This window comes from Syngnathoides biaculeatus, chromosome 7, assembly GCF_019802595.1.
Source record: "Syngnathoides biaculeatus isolate LvHL_M chromosome 7, ASM1980259v1, whole genome shotgun sequence".
In the NCBI taxonomy this organism is placed as follows: Eukaryota; Metazoa; Chordata; class Actinopteri; order Syngnathiformes; family Syngnathidae; genus Syngnathoides; species Syngnathoides biaculeatus.
The window spans coordinates 4,908,806-4,927,718 of record NC_084646.1 but is presented as its reverse complement, the minus strand read 5'-3'; the positions used below and the strand labels follow the sequence as shown (position 1 = coordinate 4,927,718).

The 18,913-nt window shown below is 44.7% G+C and overlaps 1 protein-coding gene across 1 annotated transcript in view; it reads right to left on the bottom strand.

Moving 5' to 3' along the window:
* xpr1a (xenotropic and polytropic retrovirus receptor 1a) overlaps positions 1 to 18,913 on the bottom strand; it is an 82,694-nt gene that overhangs the window by 8,516 nt on the left and 55,265 nt on the right. The window contains exons 10-13 of the mRNA XM_061824443.1: positions 14,604 to 14,772; positions 12,923 to 13,123; positions 4,017 to 4,183; positions 2,772 to 2,911 (exon numbers count right to left, since the gene is read on the bottom strand). Of these exons, the coding sequence (XP_061680427.1) occupies positions 2,772 to 2,911; positions 4,017 to 4,183; positions 12,923 to 13,123; positions 14,604 to 14,772 (677 nt within the window). The remainder of the gene's footprint in view (positions 1 to 2,771; positions 2,912 to 4,016; positions 4,184 to 12,922; positions 13,124 to 14,603; positions 14,773 to 18,913) is intronic.

Here is an 18,913-nt window from a genome sequence, read left to right as displayed (position 1 = left end):
TCCAATAGGGAGCGGAAGTGGCGGATCGCCAGCCAGAGGCCGAGGAGCTCTCTATCGAACGTGCTGTATTTGCGCTCCCTGGGGACCAGCTGACGGCTGAAAAAGGCAAGCGGTTGCCAGGCGCCGCCGACCCACTGTTCGAATACGGCTCCAACAGCGTAGTCCGATGCATCGGTAGTGAGAGCGACAGGGGCCCCGTGGGTCGGGTGAGCCAGCATAGCGCCACGACTCAGTTCGGCCTTCGTAGCCTCGAAGGCTTCCATCCTCTCGGCCGTCCATTCAACGTCCCGGTTGGGGGCCTTGTCTTTAAGAGCCTCATAGAGCGGGCGCATGATGTGGGCCGCCCGGCGGATGAACCGGTGGTAGAAAGTCACCATCCCCAGGAACTCCCGGAGGCCCCGAGCCGAGCGAGGTCGGGGAAAAGCGGAGACGGCCTCCACCTTTGCCGGAAGGGGGGCGGCGCCGTTCTTGTCTATGAGGTGCCCGAGGAACTGGATAGAGGGCACCCCGAAAACACACTTTGCCGGGTTGATGATCAGGCCATGCTGCTCAAGTCTTGCGAAGAGGTCGCGGAGGTGCATCAGATGTTCATCCTCCGAGGAGCTGGCGACGAGGATGTCATCCAAATAGACGAACACAAATGGCAAGTCCCTGAGCACAGAATCCATTAAACGCTGGAAAGATTGTGCCGCGTTTTTAAGACCAAACGGCATCCTCAGAAACTCGAACAGTCCAAACGGAGTGATTACAGCTGTCTTGGGAACGTCTGAGGGGTGCACGGGAACCTGGTGATACCCACGCACCAGGTCGACCTTGGAGAACAAGATTTTGCCTGCCAGGTGGGCTGAGAAGTCCTGAATGTGTGGAACAGGGTAGCGGTCGGGCGTAGTGGCGTCGTTAAGGCGGCGGTAGTCACCACACGGTCGCCACCCACCACTCGGTTTAGGGACGATGTGTAGTGGCGAGGCCCACGGGCTATCCGAGCGGCGGACGATGCCCAGACGCTCCATGTTGGCAAACTCGGACTTAGCGACTGCTAGCTTCTCGGGATCAAGCCGTCGGGCCCTCGCGTGGATCGGGGGGCCCTTGGTCTCAATGTGGTGCTCGACCCCATGTTTAGTCGTGGCAGAGGAGAAAGTGGGCCGTGTCAAGGCAGGGAACTCACCAAGGAGGAGTTGGTACTTGGTGCCGTCCGATAGCGAACTGGAGAGACCACCATAAGTCGCCTCATTGCGGACGCAGGCGACCGTGGAAAAAGTCAGTGCATCCACCAGACGGCCCCTCTTAACATCCACCAGCAGCCCGTGGGCACAAAAAAAATCAGCGCAGAGGAGAGGGAATGAGACATCCGCAGTGACAAAGTCCCATGTGAAGCGCTGACTCCCGAAACACAAGTCCACAGTCCTCATGCCATAAGAGCGGATAGGGGAGCCATTAGCGGACAGTAGGGGTGGCCCATGAGTCCCGCCAGCGGCGTCCTCCGCAGTGGCCGTCAGGACGCTCCTCTGGGCGCCGGTGTCACAAAGGAATTTGCGCCCGGAAAGGTTGTCCTTGACGAACAGCAGCCGGCTCTTCGCGCCCACGCTCACGGCCGCTGCGAAGCGTGGGCTTTGGCGTTTCCCGACGCGTCGTAGTTGCAAGGGGCGCGGCACCTCTTCGCTTTCGCACCGAAACGGGCATGGAAGTAGCACAAGCCTGTGCCAGCACGGCCGTCGGTGCCGAAGGGGCCCCTGCTGGATGCCACCCCCGCGCCCGAAGGTGAGTAACTGCGCGTCGCGGCCAGCGTCTCAGGGGAGAAGCGCTGGGTTGCCAGGAAGAAACGGTCGGCCTCCTCGGCCAGGGCCCGGGGCTCAGTGATAGTACTGTTCGCGAGCGCCGTCTGAACATGCAGTGGCATTTGCCTGAGAACCAGTTCCATGAAAATGAAATTGGGCTCTTCCGTGCCCAGCAGGTTTAGCATCATTTCCATGAGTTCGGAAGGTTTGCTGTCCCCCAGTCCATTAATAGCCAACAGACGTCGGGCACGTTCCGGCCGTGAAAGTTCAAAAACCTTGAGAAGGTGAGCCTTGATCCCAGCATACTTATCTATGGCCGGGGGAGAGGTGATGAAGTTCACTGCTCTGGCCGCCGTTGAGCTCCCGAGTGCTGAGACAACGTGGTAGTAACGCGTGGAATCATCTGAGATCCCGCGGAGGGCGAACTGAGCCTCCGTCTGTGCGAACCACGCTGCCGCGGACATCTCCCAAAACTCCGGCAATTTGAGGATGGCGGTTGCCATGTTCGTTTCAGTCTCGAAAACGCCGGGACTGACGTCGGGGTCACCAGTGTAGCGCCGGAGAAAAGGAGTCGGAGGCGGAGTGTCGGACACAGAAACAGAACTTGCTTTATTGTTCGACATCACCAAACTACCTGCATAACGGCGGGAACTCTGTTAACCTTTGCTCCGGAAGCGCAACAACAAAAACAGTCCGTGCGGAACCCCGCACCCCAACTCGAGGTCCCGCGGGTGAATTATGTAAACACCACACCATCTTTCTTTGTAAATATCTCGTGTTTCAATGTGGGCACTTGCGGCTTTTACACAGGTGAGGCGTATGTATGTACCAAATGGTATTTCCTTTACAAATGTACTCGGTGAGGCTAATAACAAGGTGCGCTCTGTAGGCCGGGAATTACGGTATTCTTACGTCCCTCTGCTGTCTCGTTCATCGCGCGTCGTTTGTCACGGTTGTAAATTGTGGACCGACCTACCGCGAAAGAAGAAAACGTACCTGAAGACCTCGAGGGGGGCCAGCACAGTGGCCACGATGTCACCCACCGAGTGAATCTTGGTCATCGTGGTCAGGGAGAGGGAGATTGTCCAGGCGAAACGCAGGACCACATCTTCGAAAATGGCACAGTAGTAGTAGGCCTGCACGCACAAGGCGCACCCGGATTACAATCATTTGAAATGGACCTCAATCAATATTGGAGAAAACATCTTTTACTTTAGGAGCTTGAGTTCAAAAGCAAAATTCACATATGTAGTACCGTTATTTCCGGCCTACAAGCCGCGACTTATTTCAGACGCTTTCAACCCTGCAGTTTATGCGGTGATCCGGCGCTAGCATTAGCGCATCTGGTTATTAGCCTCAGTACACAGAAAGAGTTTAACGCTAGCTAGGCTTACAACCAGGTGCGCTCTGCCGGCCGGGAATTATGGTATAGAGACTGAAGAAAATACTGTTCTCAAGTCCAATACCAATCTGATTTCTATGTAAAAAAAAATAATAATAATTTTAGTTATGTAAAATTTTAATTTCCCGATTGTGCGTTTTCGGTTTTTATTAGTTGTATCCGAAAACACCAAAATTATGAAAACACTGAATAAAGAATAAAAATATGTTACTCTGTGTAGATATTCCATGAGTTCCATTTTTTAAAATTGAACTACAGAAATTGATTTCTTCAATATTCTGTAGTATATATAGTACAATAATCCATCCATCCATCCATTTTCTTTGCCGCTTATCCTCACAAGGGTCGCAGGAGTGCTATGGAACCTATCCTAGTTGTCAACGGGCAGGAGGCGAGGTACACCCTGAACTGGTTGCCAGCCAATCGCAGGGCACACAGACAAATAGATGCAGTCACAATCACACCTACGGGCAATTTAGAGTGTCCAATTAATGTTGCATGTTTTTGGGATGTGGGAGGAAACCGGAGTACCCATAGAAAACCCACGCAGGCACACGGAGAACATGCAAACTCCGCACAGAGGGGGCCAGGATCAAACCCGGGACTTCAGAAATGTGAGGCCAAACAGGGCCGTGTTGTAGAATCAGTGTGAAATATTTCATGATATTTTTTTATTTTGACTTACAGCTAAACAAACAGAATTCACTCTCACATTATCACTAGGTAGAAAGCGGAAACTTTACAATACTTAAGCATTGTTTCCCCCCCTCGACCACTAGAGGGAGCGCGCGTACCACTAATGCTGACTAAGTCAATAACGCTGTGTGGGAAAAGTTTACCTTATGCGGGTAAACGATCTCCTCTCTCAGGAAGGTGTTTTCTCCAGCTCCGCGGTCAAACAGACCCCAGTCCATGCGCAGATCCCAGATCAGTGTGTAGAAGGAGCTTATGGTGGAGAACACGATCAGCAGGTAGAAGAACGTGTCGGCATCTGTGTGGCCTTGCTCTGGAAAAACACACGCACATACACAGACACAGACACGCAATGTGAGTATCAGTACAATATAGTAGCATAGTATGGATGAATGTTCATCAAAAACTAATGCAATATGGAATGGAAAATAATATTAAAACAGTGTCTCGATATACTGCGGGTGAGGTCTACATCCCAGCAAAAATAAACAAAGCTCAATGAATACTACAGTGTCAACTAAAAATGAGTATTATCTTCACAATGGCAGAATCTTTGATAAACATCTCGCATTGGATCAGATGAGAACGCCACAAAAAGTATGTAGCATACATATCGAAGCCCTGTAACACACCGTGCGATTCGGTCGAATCCAATTGGACCTGAGCGTGAGTTGCCGACGCAACTCCGCACATGGAGCGACTGGAAAATGGTTTCCAGCCCAAAATGGAGCATATGTTTAAAAATAAAAAAATAAAATAAATCATCAAGCAAGTGAATTCCGAAGTAGTGAAATCGCAAATTTGCGGGGAAGCCTCTCAGTAATATATCCATCCATTTTGTTAGCTGCTTATCCTCACCAGGGTCGCTAGAATGCTGGAGCCTATCCCAGCTGTCAACGGGCAGGAGGTGGGGTACACCCTGAACTGGTTGCTAGCCAATCGCGGGGCACATGGAGACAAACAACCAATTGCGCACGCTCACAATCACACCTAGTGGCAATTTAGAGCGTCCAATTAATGTTGCACGTTTTTTGGGATGTGGGAGGAAACCGGAGTGCCCGGACAAAACCCACGTAGGCGCGGGGAAAACATGCAAACTCCACACAGGCGGGTTTGGGATTGAACCCGAGACCTCAGAACTGTGAGGCCAACGCTTTTCAGCTGAGCCTAAGTAATACATTTCAGACAAATTCAGCGAAATCTTAAAACTTCCTGCGGGCACACCCGATTACTTCCCTCAACACACTCATCTAGAACGGAACAGTGGTTAGAAATTGGCTTTTCTTATATACATATTGTGCATTAGTTATCATGTGACGAGTTGCTGGCGAGTTGGGAGCGTGCTTCGGTGGCTTAGCACCGTCTGACAAGGTTTTGGGTCTGAGAACAGTGAATGTCACAATGATTCCTCATTGACAAAAAAAAAAATCTATTATTCTGTGACACGCCTGCATGCAGATGCTCGCACGCACACCGGCTGGGCTGACTCTCATCCTTCAGTGTCACTCGTTCACTCCGTTGCCAAAGAAGCGGGCGAACTGGGACATTTGGACCCGCCGCACACCCGCAGCCGTCCCTGACATTTTCCAGCCTCAGGGGAAAATTGGCTGATGCGATTTGCTCCTTCCTGCGACGTGCGACACATTTAAACTTTTTGCTTTCTTGGCTCGCCATGAGACCATCAAAAGGTCGCACAAGCTGAAATAGATGATCTTGGTATACAAAATAGCGGCTAATAGTGGTCAGAAACATATTAATGCTAGTGTTAAAAAAACCCACACAACAAAACATAATTTACACAATGATGTTGTAAATTTATACAACTGAGAGAAGAATTAAAGGTTACATAAACATGCAATAGCAAAAGCAGAACGGTGGTGCAACCCGTTAAGAGTGCTGGGCTCACAGTCCTGAGGACCGGGGTTCAAATCCCAGCCCCGCCTCTGTGGACTTTCCATGTTCTCCCTGTTCCTGTGTGGGTTTTCTCCGGGCACTCCAGTTTCCTCCCTCCATTCATTTTATGTTACTGGTGCCAAACTGTATATTTTTATTTCTTTTTATATTCTATATCAGGGGCGTCAAACTCTTTTTTTCTCACGGACAACATTGTGGTTCCGGTTTCCCTCAGAGGGCCTTTACGACTGTGAAACAATACAGATATTGAATCGTCTCGTCGTATTTACATCATCAATTTATGATCTATTTTGGAATCAGAAATCAAGGGTAGTGTGTTTTTCAAACTATTCATGTTTGGTAACACAAAAATGCTTGCAATATCTCAACTTTAACATTTATGATGGATGACAATTTGAATTTTTTTTTTTTTTACAAGAATAATTGAAATTGACACTCGAGATCTGGCTTCGCCGGCCACATAAATTGATGCGGCGGGCCGGAACTGGCCCCCGGGCCTCGAGTTTGACACCTGTGTTCTACGTCATCTGAAGTACTGCACTTTGGTCAAGTATGTTGTTTTTAAATACGCTCCATGAATAAATTGGATTGGATGCATGAATCTGTCACGGCTAATGGAATCATCTGTTTCCACGGCAACCTGCAACTATCAACGAGACAAAAAAAAAAAACTGAACGTATAACATGCAACCAAATGTAGGAATTCAGACACTTTTCACCAAGGGAGTATGTGGCTATCTAACAGCAACATAAAAGAGTTTCATGGGCCAGGGATGACGTTGGATTATTCACTGCAGCCAGATCGTGCTTGGCGTTATCGGCGCTCGGTTAAAGCGTCGTTCGTCTTTATCGGTTAACGTGCATTTGAGTGTGCTGTAGCACGTTCTCGCCTCATCGCTGACAGGGCTCAGTACATTAAATGAAGTTGTAAAAGCTGTCAGCTCTGGCTTTGTTACATTTCCAGCTGAGCTGTGTTCCACATCCGGCCTCTCATTGGGCAGAGCAGGTTTCATAAAAACAGACTTTTCATATGACATAATATCCATCCATCCATCCAGCGATTTTCTTAGCTGCTTATCATCATAAGTGTCGCGGTAGTGCTGGAGCCTATTCCGGCCGTCGACGGGCAGGGGGCCAGGTACACCCTGAACTATCGCGACAAACAGCCCCACTCACAATCACACCTTGGGGCAATTCAGAGTGTCCAATTAATGTTGCATGTTTTTGGGATGTGGGAGGAAACCAGAATGCCCGGAGGAAACCCACGCAGGCACGGAGAGAACATGCAAACTCCACACAGGTGGGTCCGGCATTGAAGCCACGACCTCAGAACTGTGAGACCAACGCTTTCCAGCTGATCCACTGTTCCACTGACATTATTAATAAGTATATATGAAACACTGTCTCTGTAACTCAGCTGTTACAATTAGTGGAATGGATAGTACTGGAAAATTGTGTAATTCCATGCAGGCTTTTAAACTATCACACATACTGTCATGCACAGTTACTCTGTACACTATGTACATTTTATTCCTTGTAAAATGTGTTTTAATTATTGTATGTTATTATGTGTATGTTTTTTTACAGTTGCATTGTTTTAGGCTCGGAAGCATTTATTTTACCACCCCCAAAAGGAAGAACAAATATGCAGAAGAGACTTTCGGCTTTACAGTAATTACACATTATGAAAACAGTTCTTTTGATGCTGTTACATTTTTCGTACAACACAATACTAATTGATTAAAGTAATCCAAAAACAGTGTTGTTTTGGAGGGCGGAACTGCTGGGCTGGAACGGATTAGTGGCATTTCAGTTAAGTGCAATAGGAAAACTTGATTTGATATACCAGTTCGGTGCGCTACAAGCTTGGTCAGTATTATTTTAGTATAATAAGTATAATTTTAGTAATATTCCTTTTTTGTGGTTGACTTGAATGGTTTTGGGAAATTTGTTTTCCATCTTGGCAGAAATTAGAAACAGACAAGTGTTTAAAAATATTCATGGCTCATTCTCAACTTCTGCATTTTTTTCTTTACATGTGATGACTCTCGTACATTTATATGGCCGCCCAAAGCATTTAGCAAATATTGCTGACTTGCATGCATCAGGCTGGCACAAATTGTATAACTTGTGAATTATGAGCTAATCTTTTTTCTATATTTTAATGTTTTTATTCTCACTTCCATCCATCCATTTTCTACAGAGCTTATCCTCACTAGGGTTGTGGACGTGCTCCAAATGCGGGCGAGAGCCATACAGTGTGCCCTTGGCCAATCGTGGTTCACGGTTTGGGGCCCCGCATATTCATGGATTTTGCTCTCCAAGTTTAATTTTTTTTTATATTTAATGTATTTTCATGATTGTACAAGTCTTAAATTCTCTTCTAAATAGGCGAGGGGCCACTTTAGACATGGCGCCTTACAATGTGGTTGTCACGAACCAACGGTGCACAGGTAGACCAAAATGCAGGACTCCAAGACGAGGACATGATGTTCAGTGGGTCTTATTATAAACGAAAGTTGTGCACGACGACACAGTCCAAGAAGGCAGGATCCAAAACACAAGAAACAATGTCCGACAAGTAAAAGCGTGACCGGGCTATAATGGCGCAGTGGCGGAGTAACCCTGTGTGCGGGAAAACATACTCAACAAACTAGTGAATGCCAGTGACAAAACGCCAACTTAAATACATTGTCTAATCACAGTGCCAACATTTCCAAATGGTGTTGTGTGACTTGTCCACCAAAGTACAGTACACTTAAACAAACACTACATACATGTCAGCACATGTTTTAGCGTGGATGTAAGCTACTGTATGATGGCGCTCACGAGGCAGTGAGGAACAACTGCATTTCACATCTGTGAGCAGAAGAAGCTTATATTGCCCCACACTCTGCCTGTGCAAGTGATGATGTTGTTAAAATGATCACACCACAGCAAACAACCTACCTACAGTGAATGTTTTGGGGATCTGGGACGAAAACCAGTGTACCTGGAGAAAAACCATGCAGACAGCTAGAGAGCACGGAAACTCCACATACACAAGGTTGGATTTGAACCCGGGCCCTCAGAACTTGGAGGCAGAGGTGCTAACAAGTCATCCACCGTGACGCTCATTCTAACTTTCAATTTAAATCCATCCATCATCTGTCTGGTCAGAGGCTTTTGAGCATCTTGGAAGTGGCATTTAATATAGAGGGGGCATTTTTAATTCCTAGAGCACTGACTTGAATATTTATCTTGGCGGTGATATCATCTTAACACAGAAGACTAAAATTTATTGGTTTTGTCCTTCGATGTTTTCCCGCAGAACAACACGAGGCATTCCAGGAAGGAGCGAGGCGGTGAGGTCACATAAAAACACCATCAAGTGCTGTCGGCGATGCGTTTAGCGATGCTCGTCACACATCCTCCCGGACGAGCTGATGACAAATGAACGGCGAGACCTGGCCTGATGGACTCAACGCTGACCACGAGCCTCCGTCAACATCAGAATCAGAATCACACAGAAGGAATTTGTCTCCGGCAGACAAATCAGTTCCTGATTTCACTCAGTCAGTAGCAACAATGGCCGTGAGTCACTTTGGTACACCTTCATTACCATATCAGATCAAAATCAGTGATACAATCTGCCGTCACTCTTTATGTGTAAATGTGGTAATTATCTTTAAACAGTCTGGAACTAAAATACATATTAAAGCCAGCTCTCCATATGATGCAAGGTTGTACAACCGGAATCATAAACTACAACTACAGTAATAAAAATGGTAATCTGATACGTCTTTCAAGATTGGATATTACTCATGTCTTTCTTTGAGTGGAAGATTATATCAAATATCCGCACTCCATGTGTGCACGTGTCCAATTTCCCACCATCCTCATCAATGAACCCAGCTCGAGGTTCACGCCTTCATTCTGGTGTGGGATGAAAGACGGCTTCATAGAGAATAAGACATGAAGTGAGGCCATTAGTCGACGGCTTCCAGAACGGAGGAAGGAGGAGGATGGGGCTTAATGTCATTTGGTACCTACAGGCCTCTCTCAGTGTCTTCCTTGTTTGCTTTGTATCACATGGATGGTATTCAGCCAAGGAGGAATTAAAGCAAACTATTAGAAATAGCTTTAATTTGGGATCCCCGCTCCCCCCATAACACCCTCTTTGGTCCCAGTCTTCCTCGCCCCTCTCCTGGCGCCCTCGCCCATCATTGCTTACGACGGGTGCTTAATATAGGCTCGCTTTTGGCGGGCTGTGACATTTTTTTGGGTGGCAGCTGGCTCCCTCGCTGGGCTCGGTTGGTGGCTTGGGCCCAAATGCTCTCTGGGATTGATGGGGGCGGCGGTGGTGGGGCCAGTGGGGTACTTGCTTTGGGACTGGTCGGGGCGCTTTGGTTGGCCTTGGGGACCGCCCTGGCTCCTGGGAACTGGGTGCCACTCCCCTACCTAGGTGCCCTAAGGTTACTGTAATTCCCGGCCTACAGAGCGCACCTGGTTATAAGCCTCACCCAGGACATTTGTAAAGGAAATACCATTTGGTACATACATACGCTGCAGCTGTGTAAAAGCCACAAGTGCCCACATTGAAACCCACATTGAAACACGAGATATTTATGAAAAAGGATGGAGTTCAACGCTAGCACCACGCTAACAGGGCCGGTTAAAAAAAACATACCGGTAAAAATCAGAGACACAGCAGTAACACGCTAGCGCAGCGCTAACAGGGCCGGACCGGTAAAAGTCACTTCCTCGCCACATATATTCCACCGGTCTCACTCTTACCTTTTCTGTTCAAGTGCCGCCTTGCGGCCGTTAGAAAAAAATTTACAAATTAGCCGCATCACCGCATAAACCGCAGGGTTGAAACCATGTGAAAAAAGTTGAGGCTCATAGGCTGGAAATTACGGTAATTGTTGTCAAATACCTAAACTGTCCAACTATTGTACTGCTGTGGTTTGGACTCCTATTCCCATTGTCAGTTCTGTCCTTCTGTGTATACTCTAAAACCCTTCTTCTGTCCGGCTACATTTTAAATAAACATTAGAATGATTTAAAAAGAAAAATACAAAAAGCAGAGGGAGTGTTTCAAACTCCCCTGTTGTACTGCTATTTTTTTCCACCACAATTGTGCCACAATTATAAATACATGGGTAAATTAATACATCTAAGAAGTGTCAAACGTCATTAATACCTTTGAAAAGGCAGAAATTCGAGGTGTACCTAATGTTGTGGCATGTGGGTGAATATCAGAATTTAATAAGATGGGAAACCAGATTTGTCAAAAAGGGGAAGAGCTGGACTTTGCTTGGAAGAAAAAAAAAATCTATGAACTGACATCTGAGTGAGAAAGGGGGAAAAGGAGATGCTTTGAAACTAACCGAGCGGACCAGAATGTGCGGTGGACTATCGCAACACAGAGCCGGAGAAGCTTTTACGGTCTTTGAGCATTAACTCCTTTGCGATCCGCCTCCTAGATGAGAATAACTGCAGGCTGATTATGAGACTGTCAGATGAAAAGTGACTTGACTTTTAACGTACCACACATTTTCATCTGGTCAATGTTTTTTTTTCCCTGCTCCTGCAGAGACTGTCGGCTGTCTTTTTGTCTCTCTAACCTGTGTGACCCTCACATTGAACAGAGAGATCAACACCTTGTTTACCCGTGGATGCGTTCCACAAACCTTTTCCATTACTTTAATATAGAGCTGCTGGCGCTGACAGCTGAACGAAGGCCAAATGCTGGCATTCATAAGCTCAAGGTCACCCTTACTTCCGACACATACCTGAATACAAAACCCTGTGCGGTTATATGCTTCCTGAAGGCCAATATTACTTCTTGAGATGATGGACTGTCCTCTTATAGCAAATACAGTGGTGCCTCGGTTTTCGACGACAATCCGTTCCAGAAGGCTGGTTGAAAAGTGAAACGTTCGAAAACCGAAGCATATTTGCCCATTATGATGAATGGAAAATGAAATGATGTGTTCCAAGCCTAAAAAATATTTTTTTAAAGTGTTTTTTTTAGTTTTTCCTGCTAATAAACTGCATAGTAAAAATACATATGTAGTTTAAATCTTCTTCTTCTTTTCCTTTCGGCTTGTCCCACTTAGAGGTCGCCGCAGCGTGTCATCTTTTTCCGTCTAAGCCTATCTCGTGCATCTTCCTCTCTAACATCCACAGTCCTCCCGCACCACATCCAACAACCTTTTCTTTGGTCTTCCTCTCGCTCTTTTGCCTGGCAGCTCCAACCTCAGCACCCTTCTACCAATATACTCACTCTCTCGCCTTTGGACATGTCCAAACCATCGAAGTCTGCTTTCTTGAACCTTGTCTCCAAAACATCCAACCTAACAGGGTTAATGGAACAAAAGAAAAAAGCAATTCAAAACAACAGTTTCAAATGTCTTCGGTGGGAGTGACTGGCTCCTTTTTAACAAAGAATCTAATGCAGACTGTTTCTGCCGTCTTTTGAGCACCTTTCTGAAGTGGCGCATAACAACGTCATTGAAATTTTGCAGTGCTCTACAAATGAAAATAAGAAGCAACTTTTCGACCTCCTCAAAGATCTGTGGCCTCTGCTTGGTCAACACGGTTGCTTCTTTAGCAACATCACTTGCTTTGAGGGCATCCTTCTGTTTCAGAATGGTGCTGTACGATTTCGCCGCGCCATACTCCTTCGATAGCTCAGAAACACGCACACCAGATTCGTATTCGGCTATCAAATCCTTCTTGAAGTTGACAGTTTTACGCACCACTTTCCTTTTTTCAGAACCAGCAGATCCACTTGTCTTCTTTGGAGCCATGATCGGGGGTTAATATTGCTCAATTGGAAGAAAAAAAAAAAGTCACTACCGGGACACGTCCACGTGCAGAGTGTGTGGGTCAACTGGTTGCGTTGCGCGCGTTACGTCATTTCTGTTTTTTTCGGCTGTGTGTTCAAAAGCACAATAAAAAATTGTCGTGGGTCAGCTGGGCGGGGCATTCGAATACCGATTTTTGTTTGAAAACCAAATTAAAAAAATCTCAATTTTCGTTGGAAAACTGATTTGTACGACAACAGAGACGTTCGAAAACTGAGGTACCACCGTAGCTGCAACGTATGATCTGCACTGTGAAGAGGTGTTCGTGTGTGTCTTTGTGTTACCTCTGTGTGTGGCGTAGAGGGCGGCAAATGTGACCACAAAGAAGGTGGTGGAATATTTGCCAGCATTCACCAGGTGGGGGAAGGCCCTCTTGGTGTCTCGATAACGCCTGAGGCACTGGATGAAACGCAGCCAGGCGGGCAGACACTGGATGATGGCCCGCAGGCCGTACGAGTAGCTGTGGCATACGAAGCTGCTGGAGTCTGAAAGGGAAACAGACGGGATTGGTCACTTTTGGCACGTTCACTGCCGTTTGATTGACAGCCTTCATTATTGTGAGATTACGTGAGATATTATGAGATATCATTGTGAGATATGGAGCACTCCATTGTTTAATCGGGTCACAGGTATCACTTTAAACTGTGACAATAAAGGAAATGGTACTACTGCTAACACAGTCATCCCTAAACTGCGACTCTCAAACTCAAAATAAAACGAGAATTAAAATGAGAATTAAATGTGATTTTAAAACAACCACAAAACTTTTAGCCGTAATAATGTCTCTTTCGGTTTAACGCTCACAAATGATGCAAATTCCCTGGGAGGGGCTAACAAATAGCACTGGTGTTGCAGTGTTATAACCCTTTAATAAGCAGATTTCAACAGAAACGGTGGATAAACTCATGTAGAAAGACAATGTAACAACCCCAACAGTCATGTATTGTTTTTCCTTTGAGGAGACCAACTAAAATTATTGTCTCTCTGAGGCGTTTTGACCAGGGTCCATGTGTATCTGTATGTCTGTGCTAAGCTGCCCCAGTTGGCCGAGGGGGTACACCAGAAGGAACAGCACAATGTCAATTGAATTGATGCAAAAAAGGTTTGATTTAATAATGTTATTTCTGTATGCTGTTATAAAGTACAATATTGTAGAGTGCTATTTCTCTCATTAAAACAAACGTTTTTGGAGAGGCTGGAATGGATTAATGGCATTTTCATTCATTTCAACAAGGAGAGATGATTTGAGATGAGTATTTGGAGTAACAGAACGTGGTTATTCATAGTCACGGAACAAATTAAAGTCTCCCCAAGTACCACTATGCTGAATAAGATAATGACTCCAATAAGTACTATAAATGATATGATACTTATTTCCATTAAATTTTGCTTTTTAAACACTTGGTGGAAGGCAATCAAAATGTCACTTAAATCCAGTTTTCTAAAAGAAGAGCATAATTATTGTTACCTCAAACAAGGAAATTCATATATTATATAATATATTTTGGAGCTCAACTGCCATTAGGTGTGGGTATACAGTACACAGGTTGACCTTTTTTTTTCTCGACATTCTCAAATTCTCAGTAAATAATGCGTGGATCTTAATGACAGAATTCAGGCAAATGGTGAAAAGTTGGCTACTGATGTGGATAACGGTTGTTTGGTTTTTTGTGGTCTGTGCCGGGTTGCATGATTTAAGATTTTTTTTTGTGTACCCACAAGTGTGAGTAGACACTGTGAGGAAGTCAACGACAAATAGTTATAAAGGACATCTTTGATATTTATTTTCCAGAACATTTTTTTTTATTATTACAGTTGGAGGAATGTTTTGCAGTAATCTATATTCAATCAACGGCGAGCCCAAACACAGCCTCCAGCCCCCACAGTACCATGTGACAAAGAACCCATCATCAGGTGTTAGATATAATTAAATTAAGCAAGGCATTGGAAGAATGTATGACGCACCGTTTGTTTTGGGCAACAGGCCCTTGCTGTTGTTCCACTGCAGCTCAAAGATGTAGAAGCAGATAAGATATTCCAGGTCCATCAGGACCACTACCAGCGAGTTGAGCTGGTCCGCCAGCCAGAAGTCCGCAAATTCCACTCGGTGAAACGGTGCCGTGAACACTCGGAACTGGAAGCAAACAAGCAGCTTTAGTTTTTAGTTTGTTTTACACTAAATGGAAACTTCATTATGAACACAGCCTAATGGAATCCAATACAAGAAGTGTATGAAAAATAATCTGCCTACATAAATATGATAACGGTCATAATTTGTCAGCGGTATTTAACAAAACTGTATATTAATTTGTGTGGTTGCGATGCAGTGCTGTAGGAATGCACTGAATCATACAATAGAAGTGCCGAGCTGCTTTATTAAACGAGGAGATTGGAGGGAGTTAAACTGTAATTTAGGGCAGTTAACACTGAATCAGCATATAATTGTCTCTTATTAGCAAGCAGTGAACAACACACTAAATGATTTACACCACGCATGCGGCAGAATGCCTCATCGGCACACCACAGGACACACTAAACGAAGATGAATTTCAGTTGGGCGACATATAATTTGACACACATGTAATGATCATTAAATCTTTTACTCCCGAATTATCAGAGTGATGAATTTCTTTTGTAGTACTATTTGTTTATGTTCCAAGAACAATCAAAATTCCGAGACTTTAAAGGGGAAATCCAGTGCTTTGCATGAACAATGTATCCAATAGGTCATGTAATATGTACTCTATTTTGACAATGTGATGTTAAATCTTCTCATTTAATATTGTTTTGAGAAGATTTGTATCGACAATCATGAATTTCAAGGGTGCTGCCATTTTCGCGAGTCACATGACCTACGTGCGCGGATGTGACATGTACCGTGCCGCAACAAAGGCTCGATTACATGGGACACCATTTGCGCCCAATGCTGATTTCTCCGATTTATCCTCATCTGATGAAGAAATAGCAGTATCAGTTGATTGGGAAGACGGAGGAATACTTCCATACAGATTTGAACCTGTGGCTGTAAATAATGCCGCCGAGTGGTGGTGCCGTGAGCTGAGCTCCGCCGAGTGGCGGAGCCGTGAGCTTGCTCCCCTGCGAGCGAGCTCCGCCGGTCAGCTGTAAATGTAGAATATTCGGATTGTTCTTTGGGTGGAATAATGCGGAGTCTGACGAGCTCCCCCGACCGCTCGGACGGGGAGCGAGCTCATGGCTCAGCCGCTCTGTATGGAAGTATTCCTCCGTCTTCTCGATCAACCGATACTGTTATTTCTTCATCAAATGAGGATAAATCCGAGAAATCAGCACTGGGCGTCATGGTGTCCCATGTAATCGAGCGTTTGGAACGGCACGTAACACATCACATATGCTCACGTAGGTCATGTGACTCGCAAAAATGGCAGCGGCCCTGAAAATTTGTAATTGTCGATAAAAATCTTCTCAAAACACTATTAAATGAGAGAGGATTTAACATCACATTATCAAGATGGAGTACATATTATATAACCTATTGGATACATTTGTTAATGCAAACCACTGGATGACCCCTTTAACCTTTGTTTTTGCGCTTACACTGCTCTCCCAAATTTTCCAGGGTGAAAACCATCAGCGATAGCTAAAGGGTAAAACGAGCAAAACCCTCTTTGAAACGCAGCAATCTTCACCACATTTGCATTCCCGTTATGAAGCAGTTCCACAAAATTGCAAAGTACAACCCCAATAATAAACTGTTCAAGTAACAGTGGCAATCCAGAGTGAGCCTCATTAGCTTAGCAAAAGAAGCTTTTAAGATTTTTTTTTGGTACTGTATCTGATATGTTATTGAATAAGGTGCCACTAATATATACAGGTGGTGTGTGTATTTGCAACCTGACTTTAGCTGGAGGAGAGTTCTTAAACCTTTTGTAAAATGCTTCGACCCTTCATTATTCACTTCCACCCTCAGGCCACATGTGACATTTAGCACTGACTCTCCTCTCACTAGGTACACCCTCAAAACGACAACACACACACATTTCATATACGCACACAAATACACGCTGAAAATGTCAAAAAACACACAAGCAATATAACCTGTCAATCACACTGTGTATTGATCGAGTCTATTGACTGTATGTGCCCATTTTATGCGATAAAACCTCTGGTTCATCGCTTTAGCAAACAATAATAACCTAGTCGCGATTTGTCCTCCAATGAATTCTTTGTCACATCTGCCTTCTTTTATTGTCAAGACGGGCTCACGCCTGGCTTAGATGAACACGCTCCAACATTGTTTGCTTGCACATGTAACTATTAACAATATTCCATCGCAAGAACCTGATGACAATATGAGACACCTCATAAACCCACAAATTATACCCGACTTCGTTTGATCATGCATAACAAATTGAGATCGCAGATGGTTACCGAACTATAACCGAGCGGGAAGACCGCGGGGAGATTTGAAGCAAAGGACAACGGTATGTGGAAGGGTAAAAGGGGGGTGGGGGTGTGGGGGTGGCACCACTGGAGGAGAAGCAAAGGAAGGGGAGGAGGAAGAAGAGGAGCTCAGGGCTTCAGCATACTGATGGATCTATGCCGGTAATGATTGCACAGTCACAGCCGAGACCTCCCCTGGGATGAGAATGCATTCTATTATCCGTCAACACACACACTCACATACCGTTAAAATACACTCACGCACACGCATACACAATGTGGTCATGGAGTGCAGCTCAGACAAAGAGCAAAGACAGGAGGGTTTTGTCAACATAAGACTTGAGATACACATTGGAATTGGACAAAGTATTCATCTTTGTGGCAGATACACGTGTCACACACACGCACACAACCTGCACGCACACACTCAATGTGTCAAGCAACCAAAAAAAAAAAAAAGTGTCCATAGAACTAAAATTGAGCCATAAAGGTATGTGAATGGTAGCATTTTTTTCCCAAGCAGATTTCAATCTCTGTGTGTTACTATGCCAATCTATTCTTCCTCAGGCATTCAGAATTCGCTAGTGATGGCAATGTAATTCATATCATATTAGCAATGCGACGGAGTCCAATTTAGATTTCAAATTTGTCCCCAGAGGGACACGACGTTGACATTTCTCTACCCGCTGACTGGTTGGTAAGAGCAAAACTTGTTACAACCAAGTCAAATACATCTGTTGTGTGAAATGTCTGGTGAGTATAATGTAATTTTATTTCATGTTTTCATTTTTAATCATGTTATTCGATAGTTATTTATTCTGAGTTTCTCCAGATTATGTACTTGGTACAATTGCACGCTTTTATATTATTGTGGCTCCTGTTTTTTTTTTTTTGTTAACACAGTGTTGATGACTTCTATATTGCAACGTGATAGTGGTTAAGTAACCTTCTAGCGAAGACCAAGGTACCAAATTGCCAATGTTATTAAATGATCTTTACAATATATGGTACATTACATGATTATAATTTATTTGACTTAAAATTATAATTTTTTTTTGCTCAACATTTAGCACGTTCACAGTATCTCATTTAACAGAGAATATTGATATAAGTCTGGATCAAAATTCAAAACTTACAGTGATGCCTCTGTTCTCAACAACAATCCGTTCCAGAAAACGGTTCGAGAAGTGATTTGTTCGATAACCGAATCTCTGTTTACCATTACAATGAATGGAAAAAGAAATAATGCGTTCCGAGCCTAAAAAATTCTGCTTTTTATTGCATTTTTTAAGCTTTTCCTGATAATATACTGCATAGTAGAAATACAAGTATAGTTTAAATACTTTATATAATACAATAATTGAAGAAATATATTTATTTTTTGCTTAAAATGTATGCTTTAGTAGTAGAGTATGCTAGGTTGGGAGTGGATTGCTGTATCTGTAGCGACCTGACCCCCAGCCTTGTAAACTGTTTTTATTAACAAAAGTGCAGTATAACTTTAAACAAGCAACTTGCCTTCTTTGGAGCCAAGATTGGGGGTTAATATGGTAGTCCTCGATAAGAAGAAAGACAACAGTCACTACCGGGACACGTCTGTGTGCAGAGGCGGCGTTATACAGAATAACTAAAGTGCGCTGATTGCGCAGCACGTGGTATGTCATTTCCGTTTTTTTTTTCCTGTGGGGGGATGTTCAAATTGACAATAACAAAACGCGTCGTGGGTGGGTCAACTGCTTGCGCCGCGCGCGATGTTATTTATGTTTTTTTTCAGGGGGTGTTCGAATAGACAATAACAAAATGCGTTGTGGGGGGGGTCAGCTGCTTTCGCCGCGTGCATTATGTTATTTCCGGGT